General features: G+C 44.8%; 1 protein-coding gene across 2 annotated transcripts in view; it reads right to left on the bottom strand.

Moving 5' to 3' along the window:
- RPRD2 (regulation of nuclear pre-mRNA domain containing 2) overlaps positions 1-15,068 on the bottom strand; it is a 53,678-nt gene that overhangs the window by 22,012 nt on the left and 16,598 nt on the right. For both annotated transcript variants that reach the window (XM_075907408.1, XM_075907407.1), the window contains exon 2: positions 9,451-9,580. In XM_075907408.1, coding sequence (XP_075763523.1) covers positions 9,451-9,580 — 130 coding nt within the window. The remainder of the gene's footprint in view (positions 1-9,450; positions 9,581-15,068) is intronic.

The following is a 15,068-nucleotide window of genomic DNA, read 5'->3' as shown; positions in this document are numbered from 1 at the left end:
CTCTGCTAAATACACCTGACTTTTGCAGAATAGCTTTAATTTGTGGCCCTTATGGTTGAAGAGACCACCTTCCAAATGTGAAAAAATATTACTCTAAACTAGCAGACAGACACCTTCAAATGCCTCTGCTCAGGTCTTCCTAAATCAAAGGCAGAATGAACTAACAGTGCCACACAATCTTAGAGGGATAGCGGTATTGGTCTGTAACTAAAAAACAAGTAGTCCTGTGACACCTTAGAGACTAGTAAAAGTATATAGTATCATGAGCTTTCATGGGCAAAACCAACTTCATCAGATGACTGGCTCAAATCTCTGTGGCCCATAGTGAAATTGTCAGGTGTTGGCTAAACTTCTTTCTGTTGCTGCTTGTGAAAGTTTAGAACAGCAGGAAGCTGTTAACTGAGGAGGAGCACCTAAAATACAGAGGGACAGATTGTTTCAAAGTTCCACGCCAGTATACATGCAAAAGCTAGAGAAATTCTGGAATAAGAAGTGAAGAAGGGAGAATAAGAGGGAAAAATGCATCTCCTTTCCAGCAGTGAGAAAAATGGGAAGTGTAAGCTTCAAATTTCAGACACTTTATTAGTCAGAGGTCACAGAAATAATCCACACAGTCTCCTCTTTCATGGCAGATTTGGAGGGAAAGGGGACTGCCTTTGTATTCCTTCTGTGGCACTGGGGCCTTTCAGTTAATTTTATCACCTGGCTATTATATTCGGTAGATTTTTCTAGGAAATGAGCATGGATTGGTCAGATCAACAGAATACATTTAAAAAGAAGTATTTTGAGCATTCTGGGGGGAAAATGGGATGGACAAAATACAGGGCAGGAGTCACACTATGGGAAAAGGTTGACTTAAAGACTGCAATTCCAGCTATGTAAAAAATGTATCTGAAGTCAATGTAACTTAAGCTGAGATTCAGTGCCGTCCTCACAGCAGGAGGTCAACAGAAGAACTGCTCCCATCAATTTCCCTTACTGCTCAAGAGGAGTAGGCGTGCCAGCGCATACGGTGGCACCCTCTGAGTTTGATTTAGCGGGTCTTTACTGGACCCACTAAATCTAACGCTGGAAGACTGACCGTTGCAGTGTTGATGTTCCCACAAGCAGACACGTGGCTGAAGAATAACTACTTCAGCAAAGATATAACCGGGTGGGAGAGAAAGATAGAAAACAGTCTCTCTAAAATAACTAAAGAAAAGCTTGTCCAATATCTTAGATGAAAAGAGAAGAATGAAGCTAGGGCAGGGAAGAAGGAAATTCAAAAGGCAGGCAGAGTAAATTACATGTTTAGAAATGTACTAAATAAAATGTTACAATTAAATACAGCACACAAATACATTGCATAGCTGTTATGCTCTCTTAAATGATGGAAGTCTTCTGGCACAGACATTTTTCTCCTAGGCTATAAATCTTTCAGCTAAAGTACTGAGTAACTTTAAGACTTAATCTTAAAAGTTGTCCTCTCAGTAACCAAACTGAGAAGCAGGAACAAGGTCAATACTGACAAGAGTTCATACTTTGAGGAAGTGCACTTGAGATTGTCTTAATTTTATTGAAAGGCTGACAGAAAAAAACCCAGGAGGTATTTTAAGCATCTTCTGAAAGACAAAACCCACAAAACAATTTTAACTTTCCCAGATTCATGACAGTGACTTCTTAAGATTATGTTCAGCTTTGGGAAAGATATAGTTCCTAACCGCAAGAATACATCAGACAAACTTATTAGATGGCTCAATATATTGTCTCCGCTTCTTCAAAAATGACAATGACAAATTCCACACAGATATCAAGAACTACAGTTGACTCAATGTGATCTGGTTTTACCTGACCAGGTATCCAATGTTAACATTTAACAGAAAAAGTTAGATTTCTCAAAGACATAAAAGGTTTTAGGATGTCCGTGGCCCTCTTCTGAGAGCACAGGAGGGACAAGAATTGGGAACTTGAAGTCATGTGAAATCTACAAAATTCCCCTCTCAAACAATTCTGAGATTTTTTTACACCAGTGAAGAAAGGCAGCAATTTCCTGTATGGCCAGGTCTACATTAAAAGGGAAAGTCAAAGCCACTCCCGCTACGTTAATTATGTAGCTGGAATCAATGTACCTTAATTTGAGTTTCTGCGCAGCCTCCACAGCAGGCGGCCAACGGGAGTACACACTCCCATCAGCTTCTCATACTCCTTGCAAGGAATAGGAGTACCGGCACTGACAGTGGCACCCTCTGAGCTCAATTTCCTGTTAAATCGAACTCTGGAAGATCAATCACAGCAGCGTCGATCTCCCCCACTGTGAACATGTGGCCTAAATGCTAATGGCTTCTCAAGATCCATCCTTAAGCAGCGGTGATGGCTGGGACTAGCCAACACACTCTAGGACAGGGGTGGGCAATAATTTTTGTGAGGGGGCCACCCCAAGATTTTGGAAAGTGGTCAAGGGCAACACTTTTCTTTGGAGGTGGTGTGGGGTCTAGGATGGAGGCTGGGTACAGAAGGGAGCACAGGGTAAGGGACTGGGATGCAGGAGATGGTGTGGGGTCTGAGAGGGAGTTTGGGTGAAGGAGAGGATTCTGGCCTGGGGGAGGGGTACAGGAGAGGATAGAGCCTGGGAGAGAGTTGTGAAATGGGGTAGGGGAGTACAGAGGGTTTGGATGGTGACCTGGGGGAGGGAGTTGGGGTGCAGGAGGCACAGGGGTGCCAGAGGCAGGCTCTGCCTGGGAGGCACTTACCTAAGCATCTCCTAGCCAGCACCCCAAAGGCAGGCTGGGCTCCTGCAGCCCCAGATCACTTAGGGCTGCAGGCTATTCCCTCCACTGGCTCCGGGACAGGGAAGAGGCTTGTGCTGCCCCCATCCTCCAGGCCAATCTCTCAGCTTTTATTGGTTGGTTGCTTCCAGTGAATAGGAGCTGAGAGATTGGCTGGGGTCAATTCCTATTGGCCAGTTGTTTCTGGCCAATAGGAGCTGAGGATTGGGCTGGGGGCAAGGGAGATCATTCCAAGCCTTCCCCTCCCTCCAGAGCAGACTGTACTTTAAAACCCGCAGAAGCTGTGTGCCTGAGGGTCCTGGCAGGGTGGCCCGCAGGCGGGATCCAGCCCCTGGGTCTATTTTGCCCAGCTCTGCTCTAGGGCTATATTCAGACAAATTTGAAACACCACCAACAGAAATAGCATTTCCACCCCCAAGATTTCTTTAATCGATACAAAAATTCAAGTATAAATAAACAATTCCAGAAACAACATGGGGGAGGGAGAGAGCAGAATTAGTGGGGGAGAGAGGAGAGGAAAGAAAATCAAGTAGTAGCACTTAATCATCAGTTGTTGGCTACTATAGGGAGTACTATCCCTTGCAAATGATGATGTACACAGGCTCCAATAATAATACAGTAAAATCTCAAGTGGCCAGATATGAACATAGGGCCTGCTCAGCAGAAGCAATTACCCTAGAGAACCTGAGAATAATAAACTAATTGGAAATACAAAACTAATCTGCAAGGAACTTTAGAGGCCTTTCCACCACAGCATCTCTGAAAGTTCACTATAAATGGTTGTAATTGTATGTTTTTTATAGTCAACTCACCTCAGTTTAAGATACTTTGCCAGGCAAAAACTCAGTCAATAGTAGCAGCACTGAACAACAGAACAGAAGTTAATCTACAGCCTGTGCACATTCAAACTCAACAATGGCGGGAAGTTCCTCAGATAATGGGATGATGTATTTTTAGCATCTTTTGATGGGTACAAACTGACAGGGGTTAGTTGGAAACCATCAGTTTGAAGCCAAGTACTATTGGTTTACAGTTTGAGAGGTTGTAATAGGATTGTGCTTGGGGGTTTGAAAGTCAAAATAAATTTTTGCACTGTGAATCATCATTCATCAAGCCTAGAAAGATGCAGAATTGCATTCTTCCCTATACAAGAGATGCAGAAAAGATCTCCAAAGGTAAAACTACATAGCAAAGAAAAACCCATGTCTGGCCTATGCCAGCAAACGCAGGTTTGGGGGCTTGTGCTGTGGGGCTGTTTCATTGCCATGTAGATTTCCAGACTTGGGCTCCCATGGTCCCAGAGATAGGGCTCTGGGCCAGGGTTACTCAACTTTGGAAGCCCAGGGGCCACAATGATACCCACAGCACACGTCGAGGGCCACAATTTAAATGTGATTGTATGTACATGGAAATATATGTGCAAACAACTTCTTTCACATGGACAGGCATAAATACAAAGATTAAGCAAGACTACATAACATGCAAGCCCCATTTAAGTCAGTTCTGCTGATATTAATAAAATGCAATATTTACCCAATTTCCACTCATACGACAGCACCTTTAATGTGCAATGACAGATCAAGAATTTAACTACTAAAATGCTTATCAACCCAAACTGCACCACGGGCCGCAAACAATCGGGCCATGGGTTGAGTAGCCCTGCTCTAGACCAAGCCCAGAAGTCTACACAGTACTGAAACGGCCCCATAGCTCAAATCAGTGGCACAGGCCAGCTGCAGGTTTTTCTTTGCTGTGTACACATACCCCAAAGGTACATCTAGACCATAATAAAAAAACCTACAGCATGTCTCAGTGCACACATCAACTGACTTAGGCTTACAGTCCTTGGGGTGCAGCAACGTAAATGCTCAGTCATAGGCTGAAACCTGGATTGCGACTTTCCCTCCTCATAGTGTCTCGGAGCCCAGCCTCCAGCCTAAGAATCTACACTGCAATTTTTAGACCTACGACCCAAGTCCCACGATTTCAAGGCAGCTGACTCAAGTCAGCAGCAGGCCTTTCACTGAAGTATAGAAATACCCCAAGATAGGTAAGTTAAAGAGTGGACAAACCAAGTTACCCTGACATACAGCATTGGGAGAGGATAAAAGGAGTGAGTAGTGTTTTCTAGGGGTGTTAAAATTAGGACTATTAAAATGCGTTTATTTACATAAATATAACTGCTTAAAATTTACACTTGGGAGGGGAGGCAGCTTTTAAGCCAGATCCCCATGCGTATGGGCTCTCAACCTCCCACCCCCACACTGCCTCTGCATCAGATGGAGGAAGGGGGGGTGCCCTGTGTGTAACCGTGCATGTTAATCCATGAGCACAGACTCATCAGTTAACCATGTACATGTTCACATCCCAAGTTGAAATGCATATACATGGCTAACCATGTATGAGAGGCAGCAGCTTTTCCATTACCCATTTAAACCGGTAGTCAGGTAGATCTGCCTGTTGAAAGTTTTACTCACTCAGCTGCCTGGAGTGGACTTTTCTGAAAGATGATTAAAATACCACTAGTCAGTCTTGTGGTATAAGTGGGAAAGTAGAGTTTGTATTAGCGATGTTAACGGGTAGCCCAGTTAGCCTCACCATTACTGGGCAAGGCTTTCTGGTAGCTGGTTAACCAGCAGCCCAGCCAGCCTGGAGCAGCTCGCACTGCTCCATCCCGGCTGGGCCCATTGCACCACGCTGCAGACTGCTCCAGCCAGGCTGGTCTGGAGCAGCCTCTAACCTGGAGCATCCAGGTTAACCAGTTAAAATGGAATGTTTATAACATTCCATTTAACCACTTAACTTTTTAGCTGGGATTTTACCAGCCCAGGCACACACATTTCCGTCATTGGCAGGCACCATCAATATTAAACTTACATAGGCAAAACTGCAGTTTATGAAGAATTAAGTTAACCGTTGGTGCCTCATATTAGGGATGTAAGCGAGCACTCAACTACTTGATAAGCATAAGCTTATTGGGTAGTCAAGTTGACAAGTCGCTACACCCCTCTCCCCCACCTTGCCTCCTCTGTATCAGGAGCCAGTGCTTGGGGGGAGGGGGAGAATGGCTTAATAGCCGGTTCCCCCAGTACCATTTCCGTGGTGCCACCTGTCCCACTACCCACTGTAGCCAGAGGTAGCAGCAGGGGAAGGCAGGGGGTAGGGGAGGCTGCTGCAAAGCAGCCCCTGCCCCAACTGGGATCCCTTGTGGACATGGGCTGCTAGACCCGGCACAAGCTGGGACTGAGCAAGGCCAGCTCAGTCCTAGCTCATGCCAGTCCGGAACCTCTGCAGCTCTGCATTTTAAATGTATAAGAGCCACCTGGCTCCTACTACGTTTCAACTACAGAGCCACAGCGGAGGTAACTCCTGGAACAGCGAAAGCTAGGACAGAGCGCCTTCCCTTATCGACTAATTGTGTAGTCGATACAAATTGTATCGACCACATGATTAGCCAATTATCCATCTCTTAACATCCTTACCTCATAACCTTCCAAAGAGAGGCAAGTTGGTAAACTTAAACCTCTAAAACCCAGAATATAAGAAGTTAAGGTATGCTAACCCTGCAATGCAATTTTAACTCTGCCTCCAAGAGTTGGCAACAATCACTCATTTTTGGCCATATCCTAGAGCCTAGGTGGGCCCACAAAATCTACTAACCCAGGTCCCTTTGGCTCTGGTGTGCAAAGGGAATGCGGGAGGTATCTTTCTGCGTCTGTCAGTGAGGTGTTTTTCCCCCCTCACTTTTGTGCAGCCCCAGACTGAGTTTGATGTGGATTAGCGGCCCACAACCCAAAAACGGCTCCCCACCTCTGGATTCAATACAGTGATGGAAAAACCCCCTTTGTTGCAGTAGCAAGGCTCTCCAATATGGTGCTGCTGCACTAGTCTAGCACCTACAGCAGGAGTCAGCAACCTATGGCTCGCAAGCCAAATATGGCTCACTAGGGAGCCAGATATGGCTCTTCTGGAGCCCCAACTCAGCCCCCTCAGCAGGGAGCCAACACTGGTGCTACAGCCTTACAGCCCCCCAGCAAAACTGGAATGCTAGTATCGGCTTCATACAGGGGGGAAGGGAACGGGGGTAAAAAGCCCTGGGTCTCCATGCTGGATCCAGCATGCAGGGAACAAAATGGCTCCATGCACCAGCCTTTTCCTTCCCCCCAGCCTATGGAGAACCAGGAACCAAAAATGGCTCCATGTGCACTGCCATTTTCTTTCCCCAGGGAAACACGTCCTGCAGGCTTCCCCTGAAAATCCTGCCTGGCCCATGGGAGTAGCAGGAGACCATGCTACATGTGGCGTGAAAGCAAATAAGTGGCCCCCCAACCCTCATGCCCAGACCCCACACTCACCCCCTCCAGCCAGCTAGCCTGCTCTCAGCTTGCTCCTGCCCCCTAGTCAGATACCCTGCCCCCCAGTCCACTCCTGCTCCCTGTCCCCTGGCCAGATAGTCTGCCCCAAACCTGCTCCTGCCCCTGGCCCACTCCCCCTGACCAGACACCCTACTTCCAGCCTGTTCCTGCACCCTCCCACCCACACCTCACCTCCCGCCCAGATCCTGCATCCCTATCCCCATCCCATTCACTAGCAGCCCTGTCCCGCACACTTAACTCCTCATTTATTACTCCACCCCAGAGCCTGGGGAGGGGAGGACCCAAAATCCACAAACACTGGAACCCCAGAAGAGCAAATCTGGCCTGAGGCCTTGAACCTCAGTCCTCTCTGTCTCTTCCTTCCATCATGGGGCTGGAACACCAGGGGAGTGAGGTGTTTCAGTTGGGGGCCACATCAGTGAGAGTTGGAGTTCAGTTTTTTTTTTCCTCCCTGCTTCTCATTTGTGTGGTTCCCAACCCAAAAAAGGCTCCCCACTCCTGCCATTAATAAAGACAATGTTTAAACCTTTGTGTGTTGGACATAATATTTTACTTTATTTAAAAGTGAAGCCTGGCCAACAAGCCCCCAATTAGGGTCCAGTCCCCATCTGGTCACAGTGTCATAACACTCTTGCACCCCTCCACACACCAACCCTGAGTCCATCATATACCTGACCCCCCACTGCCCTAAGCCACCCCACAACCCCCAGTCTGCTGCCATAAACACTCCTACACCCCCCCACACACTATCTTGTGCGCCAAGTCTATCATATACCCAAATCCTCTGCCTTAAGCCACTTATCTACTCCAACCCAAACTCCTGCACCCCCACCTTCCCAGTCTCTGCCATAAGATTGACAGAAGACAGCCTGAATGCATGCATGAAGCTGGATTTTGCCAGTTATGATATAAACATCAAAGAAATATGCGAAAAGATGCAGCAGCAGAAGTCCCATTAAATAAAGTTTGAGTACAATGTTTCATTTATGCTATTAATCATATCAATTATCAATAATATTAAGTTGCATATTTTCAGTAATGCACATGAGCATTCTTATACGGCTCTTTGTTGACCACTTGTTCTGAATTTTGATGTAGTTTGGCTCTTTGGTTTGGAAAGGTTGCTGACCCGATCTATAGTATAGACATATCCTATACCTAACTCAACCTTGAGTAACTGGCAGCACAGAGGTCAAGTTCTAGTCTTGCCTCAGTAACAGACATCTGATGTGACAGATATCTGGTATAATTTTGGCATTCTAGTCGCTTCCTCGCTTTCTCTCTTTACCTGTCTGTAGAAATGAGGAAGGCACTTGCTTGTGCTAATGAAGTTAATCAAATCAGGGTAGAAGTGGCTCATTCATAGCATTTGGTGTGGAAATGTGAATATAAGCTTCATTAATACAAGCATCTTCTTCCTTATGCATACACACTCCTGCATCTGTAATTTCCACTCCAATTCACCTGATGAAGTGGGGTTTACTCACAAAAGTTTATGCTATAATAGATATATTAATCTAAGGTGTCACAGGATTCCTTGTTATTTTTGCAGATACTCCAAAGATGCATTTCTATGATTCTATGAAAGACTTTTAAATCCTTAAGAACACTAAGTACAGTAGCATATACAGATTAAGATTAAAAATAAGGAGTTAAAGAGCAGGATGACAGCATAACTCAAGAAGATGGAAGGCAAAATAAGAGAAAGTGATATTAATATGACTAAAAACCAAATCCCTCTATCTTCCTTCACTTGTTTTTATAAAATATGTTCTTTGAAACAAAGAAGGGAGTAGAAAAAAAGAAACCTTGACAAAAAAAGCCCTCAAATTACACCTTATTTGCATAGTATGCATAGATTATTAGGTGCTTTTTACAGATAATTTGTTCATGTTTTACTTTATCATGTTTCTAGTCAGACACTTCATATAATTAAAACATTTCATACCATTTAAGAACTTTCTATACAGTCAAATACACACACACTTCCATTCCCATCCAACAAAATTCTCAACTGGTTGAATGGTGTTTATGTCTCCTCCAGCAGAAGTTTTTTTTTTTTTAAATCAATAAAAACAAATGTTCTAATGCAAGAGGTTCTGTTCTTTGCAAATATAAATATAAGGATGTGTGCATTAATAATCTTTGTACTATATCAATTTTTTTTAAAAGTGGCACAATTTATGGTATTGAGTAGATATGAAAATACCTTTGAAATATTGCTAAAATTTCCATATAGCTTGATCTGCTACGGAAATCACAATGAAAATTCACATTTTAAGCTACCCATAAGCAAAAACATCACTTACTTAACCAAAGCAGCTGCTTCAGGAAGCACTTCTGCAAATGTATCCCGAAATACAATTGCATTTTTTCTTTTACAGTTCTGTATGACATCATTGGCCAGGTAAAATAGATTCAATCGATGAGGAAAAGCAGCTAAAGACAAAATGAAAACAAAATTCAGTCTTACTGCAAAGAAAGGGTACCATTAGCATTTCTGATGAAGTTTTATAAACATCTTACAATTTTTTCAGCAACATTTTTCTTTTAATGGTTTAATGATGACAAGACTAGGAGTTAAAACAGGGAACTGGGAGTCAGGACTCCCAAATTTTATGCATTGTTCTGCTAAAGTTTTGCTTGTGACTTTAGGTAATCACTTCACTGCCTCCACTTCATCTGAAAATTGGGTACAATTTATTTATCTCATGTATATTATGGAACTTCATCCTGGAAATTGCTTCAAAATCCTCTCATGAAAGGTACAATTAAGTGAATACATTCTCAGTCTCTAATCTAAAGTAGAATAAACCATAAAATAGTAAATTTTCTTTGCTATTTTAGTTTCATTTTTCAGATCGTTTGCTTTGTATTTGAGAGTGTTTTGTGGATAATCAGTTTACTTGCTCTCCCCTGTATAGCAGGATCTCCCCTCAATGAAACAATCCTTAATCAACAGAAAGCAGTGAAAATTGAGAAAAAATGTCTGTAAAGGATTGTTTAGAAAGTGTTCAGTGTGTATTTGAAGGTGCTTACAAAAATGGGATTTAAAAAAAATTTTGAACTGATAAGATGGCACACGAGGGTACCATTTATGGGTACAGAGCAGTATAAAGTCATCTATTTTCAAGTTTTATATCTCAGTCCATCATTCTTTAATGTGAGCACCTTCTGCATATTCAATATAAGAGTTATTACATGAGATGCTAATTTACCATTGTTTACCGCCACACCCCATCCACTCTTTCAGCCTCTCTTTCCAGGAGGCTTCCAGAATCTTCCCACCTTCCTTTCACATTCATTCCCTCCCCCCACAAAAGGCTGCACAACAAAGCAATTCTCTGGTTGCAGAGGGATGGATACGGTACTCCCCGGGAGACTACTCATGCTGCATCTTCATTCAACTCAGGGCGGTTATGGAAAAAAAAAAAAAAAAACCCACACACCAAACCACTCAGCTTCACCAAAGTAGTATTATATACTGCTTCCCTCTCTCTCTCTCTCTCACATCAGAAAGAGCAAGCTGATAGACACAAGCAGGCCAGCCATTTGCTGCTTTCCCTCTGTGTGCCTAGTCCAGGGGTGAGCAAAAGGGTCCATGGGCCGGATTTGGCCCACCAAGTGGATTCATCTGGCTCACAGATGTCCTGCCGCTCCCCTGCCCCCAGGCCAATCAAGACCTGGAGGAAGGGGGAGAGCGCAAAGTCTTCTCTCACCCAGCAAGGGGTACGCGGTGCTTAGAGTCAATCGCTAGCTGTTGCTCAGCTGGTGGTTGAATCTAAGCATGGCGCCCCCTTGCAGGGTGTGGGCAGGGAGCAAGAGACTTCCTGTGCCCTCCTCCCCCACCCCAGGCCCTGATTGACCTGGGCATGATGGGAGCATGTGAAGTCTCCTCCTGCGGCCAGGGGCTTGGGCCCCTAGAAGGAACCACCATCTGTTCAGAATATAAAGCTCCTTCCCTACTGTCCATCCAAAGCAATACAATTCCAATCAGGACTTCCCGAATTTCATTATGCTCCTACCAACACCACTGAGAAAAGAACCATGTGTCAGTCAGAAGCACAGGTGTAACCCTTTCCTGCAAGGAAAGCAAATATTCTCTACTGGGAAGAAGGATATACAATTGCTATATATACACAGCCAGTAGAAACCACTGGCCCACCACTACAGCAGTCTCAAACTTTTCCTCTAGTTGTTGATGCTATTCCAAGTCTCATACATGATCATATATAATGACACTGTTAATATGCAAAGAGATTGTTTTTTTTTTTTTTTTTAATTTCACACCTGTAAACTGGCTGCCTGTTGTCCGATTCCCAATACACTTTAAATACAGAGCTGCAGCGGGGTTAGGTCCCAGACCTGGCATAAGCCAGGACTGAGCCAGGCTGCTGGCCAGCCTAAAAAAATTTACTGGGGGGAGGGGAGGGGGAGAGAAGAGAGGGGGTTAGAAGGATAGCATGTAGTCTATGGCATTGCTTATTGGTTAATCAACTACACTATTACATCCCAACCCAGATCACTGGGACTCATCCCCCCAGCAGCAGGAAAGGTGTTTCGGTGGGGTCTCAGGGCTGGGTATTGGAGGACAGGAGAGAGTGAGAGATCTGGGTGGTGGGGCTTCCTTAAAGTGGCAACATGTCCCTCCTTCCCCATAGCTCCTAGCTCCATGCATTGCCTCCACCCCCACTGCTCTCACTGACTGCAGTTCCTGTCAATGGGAGCTGTAGACCTGCCAATGCATAGATGCTGCTGCTTTAGAAAAACCAGGAAGGGAACCTGCCAGCACCAGCAATCCCCACCTCAGCAGTGCACCCCAGATCACCCTGCCCAAGCACCTGAGATATCCATCAGCACCTGCGCCCTCAACCCAACCCCCAGTTTCCACAGTGCCCTCCAGACTGCCCCACCCAGCACCCGCTGGCCTCCCCGTAAGCACTCCCAAGATTTAGTCAAGGGTATAATACAATCATGGACAGGGCACAGGCCTGCTTAATTCCCAGAACCTCTCCATGACTAGGGATGTGAATGACTAGTCGCTTCTCCCTCCTTGCTGCCTCTATCAGAAAGAGGTAGTTGGAGGGGCGGGGAGGAAGAGAAGAGGAGGTTCTTCAAAGCAGCAGTGCCACATAGAGCCTGAGGCCAGACCCTGGGCTCCACGCAGTGCTGCCGCTTTGAAATGCCAAGTGCAGCCCAGGGCCAGCTGGGAGCCCGGGTTACAAGTGGCATTTCAAAGCGGCAGTGCAGCATGGAGCCTGGGGTCAGCTGAGGATACCCATGCTGACCCCAGGCTCCACACGGCACGCCACGTGGAACCTGATGCCGGGCTCTCTAAGGCATTTTCAAGTGGCAGCACTGTGTGGAGCCCAGGGTCATCGGGGGAGTCCCCTGCTGGCCCCGTGCTCCCCGCAGCACTTCCGCCTTTGAAGTGTTGCTACACTTCAAAGGCGGAAGCACCCTTATCAACTAATTGAATAGTCAATGCAAATTGCATCGACTATTCAATTAGTGAAATCAAAATTTAACATCCCTATCCATGACTTTTACTAAAAATACCCATGACTAACCCATAGTCATGCTGGGGGAATGGGGCCTACTGTAAAAATACCCATGCTGGGAGGATAGGGCTTCGTATCCTGGGAATGCTCCAGTGACTGACCCAGGGGCTGCCTGAGCTGCTCAGACATGACTAGCGAATGGCCACACAAGTGGCCATCTATCTCTGTGGGCGCAAGATTTTCGCAATCAAGATGGTCTCCCAGGATAGGGTAGTTTTGCAAACTGTGCTTATATACTTAGAAGTTGCAGGGTGTGATGAATGAACCATAGGAACACTTTGATTGGATGCAGAGAAAGCACGCAACTATCATAACTTAGTGGGCAAACATCACACATCTGTACCCTGGTTTTAAGTGTGTGGTACTTTTGTAATACTGGTAGGAAAAACTACGCAGACGAAAACCAGTGGAATCTGACAACTGAATGCAAGGGCAGTGGTAAACAAAATGACTTGTGGACCACACATAGACCCCAATGGACCACAGGTTGCCCACCACTATCCTAAACTGATCCATGAAATGTCTCTTCTGTCCCTCACTCCCCTAGCTGTTGTGTCGTTCCCTGCTGTGTCATTTTTTGACTGTGCAGGAAGTACTAGGTAAAGTTTATTTTATTTTGCTGCACTGCATCTGACATAGAAGCTAGATATTTTAACTTTCAAAAGTAAGAGTGCTAGGAGAAATACAGATTTTAATTTTCATTCAATGGGATTGTTCACTGAGATTAGGAGAGATATATCAGGTAAACAGTCAAATAACAGTAACAACAACAAAAGATTATGTGAAGCAGCTCTGGACACAGATGACCAAAGAGACTCCCTTGGAGCTATGCTATGTTCTGATTTTAATAGCTGTTACAGTAAAATGAGTTAACACCACCTCAGGAAGACAGACTGTTTGTAACTGAAAATGTCATAATTTTGAAAAAAATGTTATGGTTATTTCAAACATTTACAACTGAATATTGACTTAACGCGACTTTGAACTTGACTATGCAGAAGAAAAAATGCTTTCCCTTTCTTTAAACATAGTACTCTACTATATTTGCTGCTTTTCCCCCTTTTAGTTCTGTTGGTGACTGACTGCATATTTCCTGTTCCAAATGAGGTGTGTAGTAGACTGGTCAGTTCGTAACTCCAATGTTCGTAACTCTGAAGTTCTACAGTACCTTTAACGTATCTATCACAAATTAAGAGGTATTCACTCGCAGTGTCTCCAACATGTTAGATAAGATCTAAACCAGGCTAGAGGCCTCTACAGATATGTCTACACATTGCTGGCTTATGTCAGCTGACTTGGACTACAGGACTACAAAACTGCTGCGTAGATGTTCAAGCCCAGGCATCTAAACCTCAGTTGTAAATGCCTGAATCAGCTGACAAGTCAGCTATGCGTGTTTATCTGCAGTGTAAACATACCCTATAGATCTTAGGGTCTTGTCTCCATGAGGTAGTTTTATCCGCTAACACTATACTGATAGAAACTTCAGGGGGCAGCCGAGCTAGTCTGTACAGGATACACTTAAACACAATAAATGGTCTGGTAGCACTTTATAGACTAACAAAACATGTAGATGGTATCATGAGTTTTCATGGGCACAGCCCACTTCTTCAAACGACTGATAAGCGCCCTCCCCAACACTTTTATTCAGACAGAAGATTTATCTTTTCACTTTTGGATCCCAAGCAACAAGCTACATGAAAAACAGCAGTCTTGTACTAGAAAGAATGATGACACAGGGGGTTATACCAATATCACTACATTGGTTTAAATCAGTGGTGGGGAACCTGTGGCATTCCAACTCTGGGAGGGAAGGGGAAGAGTACGGATGGAGCACAAATCAGGCGATTTGCAGCTCCTCAAAAAGTGTTGGGAGGGAGGGGGAAGGAGCAGGAAGTGCAGGGAACCGAGAGGCATGCAGGGAAGGAGGGGCAAATAGGGAGACCCTGAAGCTGCAAATGGAACCCCAGTAGGCCACAGGCTGCCCACTGAGGTGAACGAGGCTCACTCATGAAGCCCATCCACCATTCCTGGCTGCCCATCCCTAGTTTAAATCCATGCCTTGGGTTATACTGAAAAAATCATTCCCTGTAGTTCAGCCAGTGAACACACACTAAAGAGAATACTTTGCAGTCATTCACATGTTGCAAATTTAAACACTGACCAAATTTCTTTTACAATTGCTGTCCCTGATTTACTGAAACTGGTCACACCCTATATTTATTCCAAGGAATGAAGTTAAGGATGCTTAATGCAAACACTTGTAGGACGTTATATTTCTGAACCTCTGGAAAGGAGATGTGGCTAAATGAATCATCACTTCTCTGTGGGCCTGCATAGACGCATCTAGAGAAGGGGGAGGAAGG

Source organism: Pelodiscus sinensis, chromosome 24 (assembly GCF_049634645.1).
Source record: "Pelodiscus sinensis isolate JC-2024 chromosome 24, ASM4963464v1, whole genome shotgun sequence".
In the NCBI taxonomy this organism is placed as follows: Eukaryota; Metazoa; Chordata; order Testudines; family Trionychidae; genus Pelodiscus; species Pelodiscus sinensis.
Note: the sequence above shows the minus strand (reverse complement) of the source record. Positions and strands in the feature narration are given on the sequence as shown.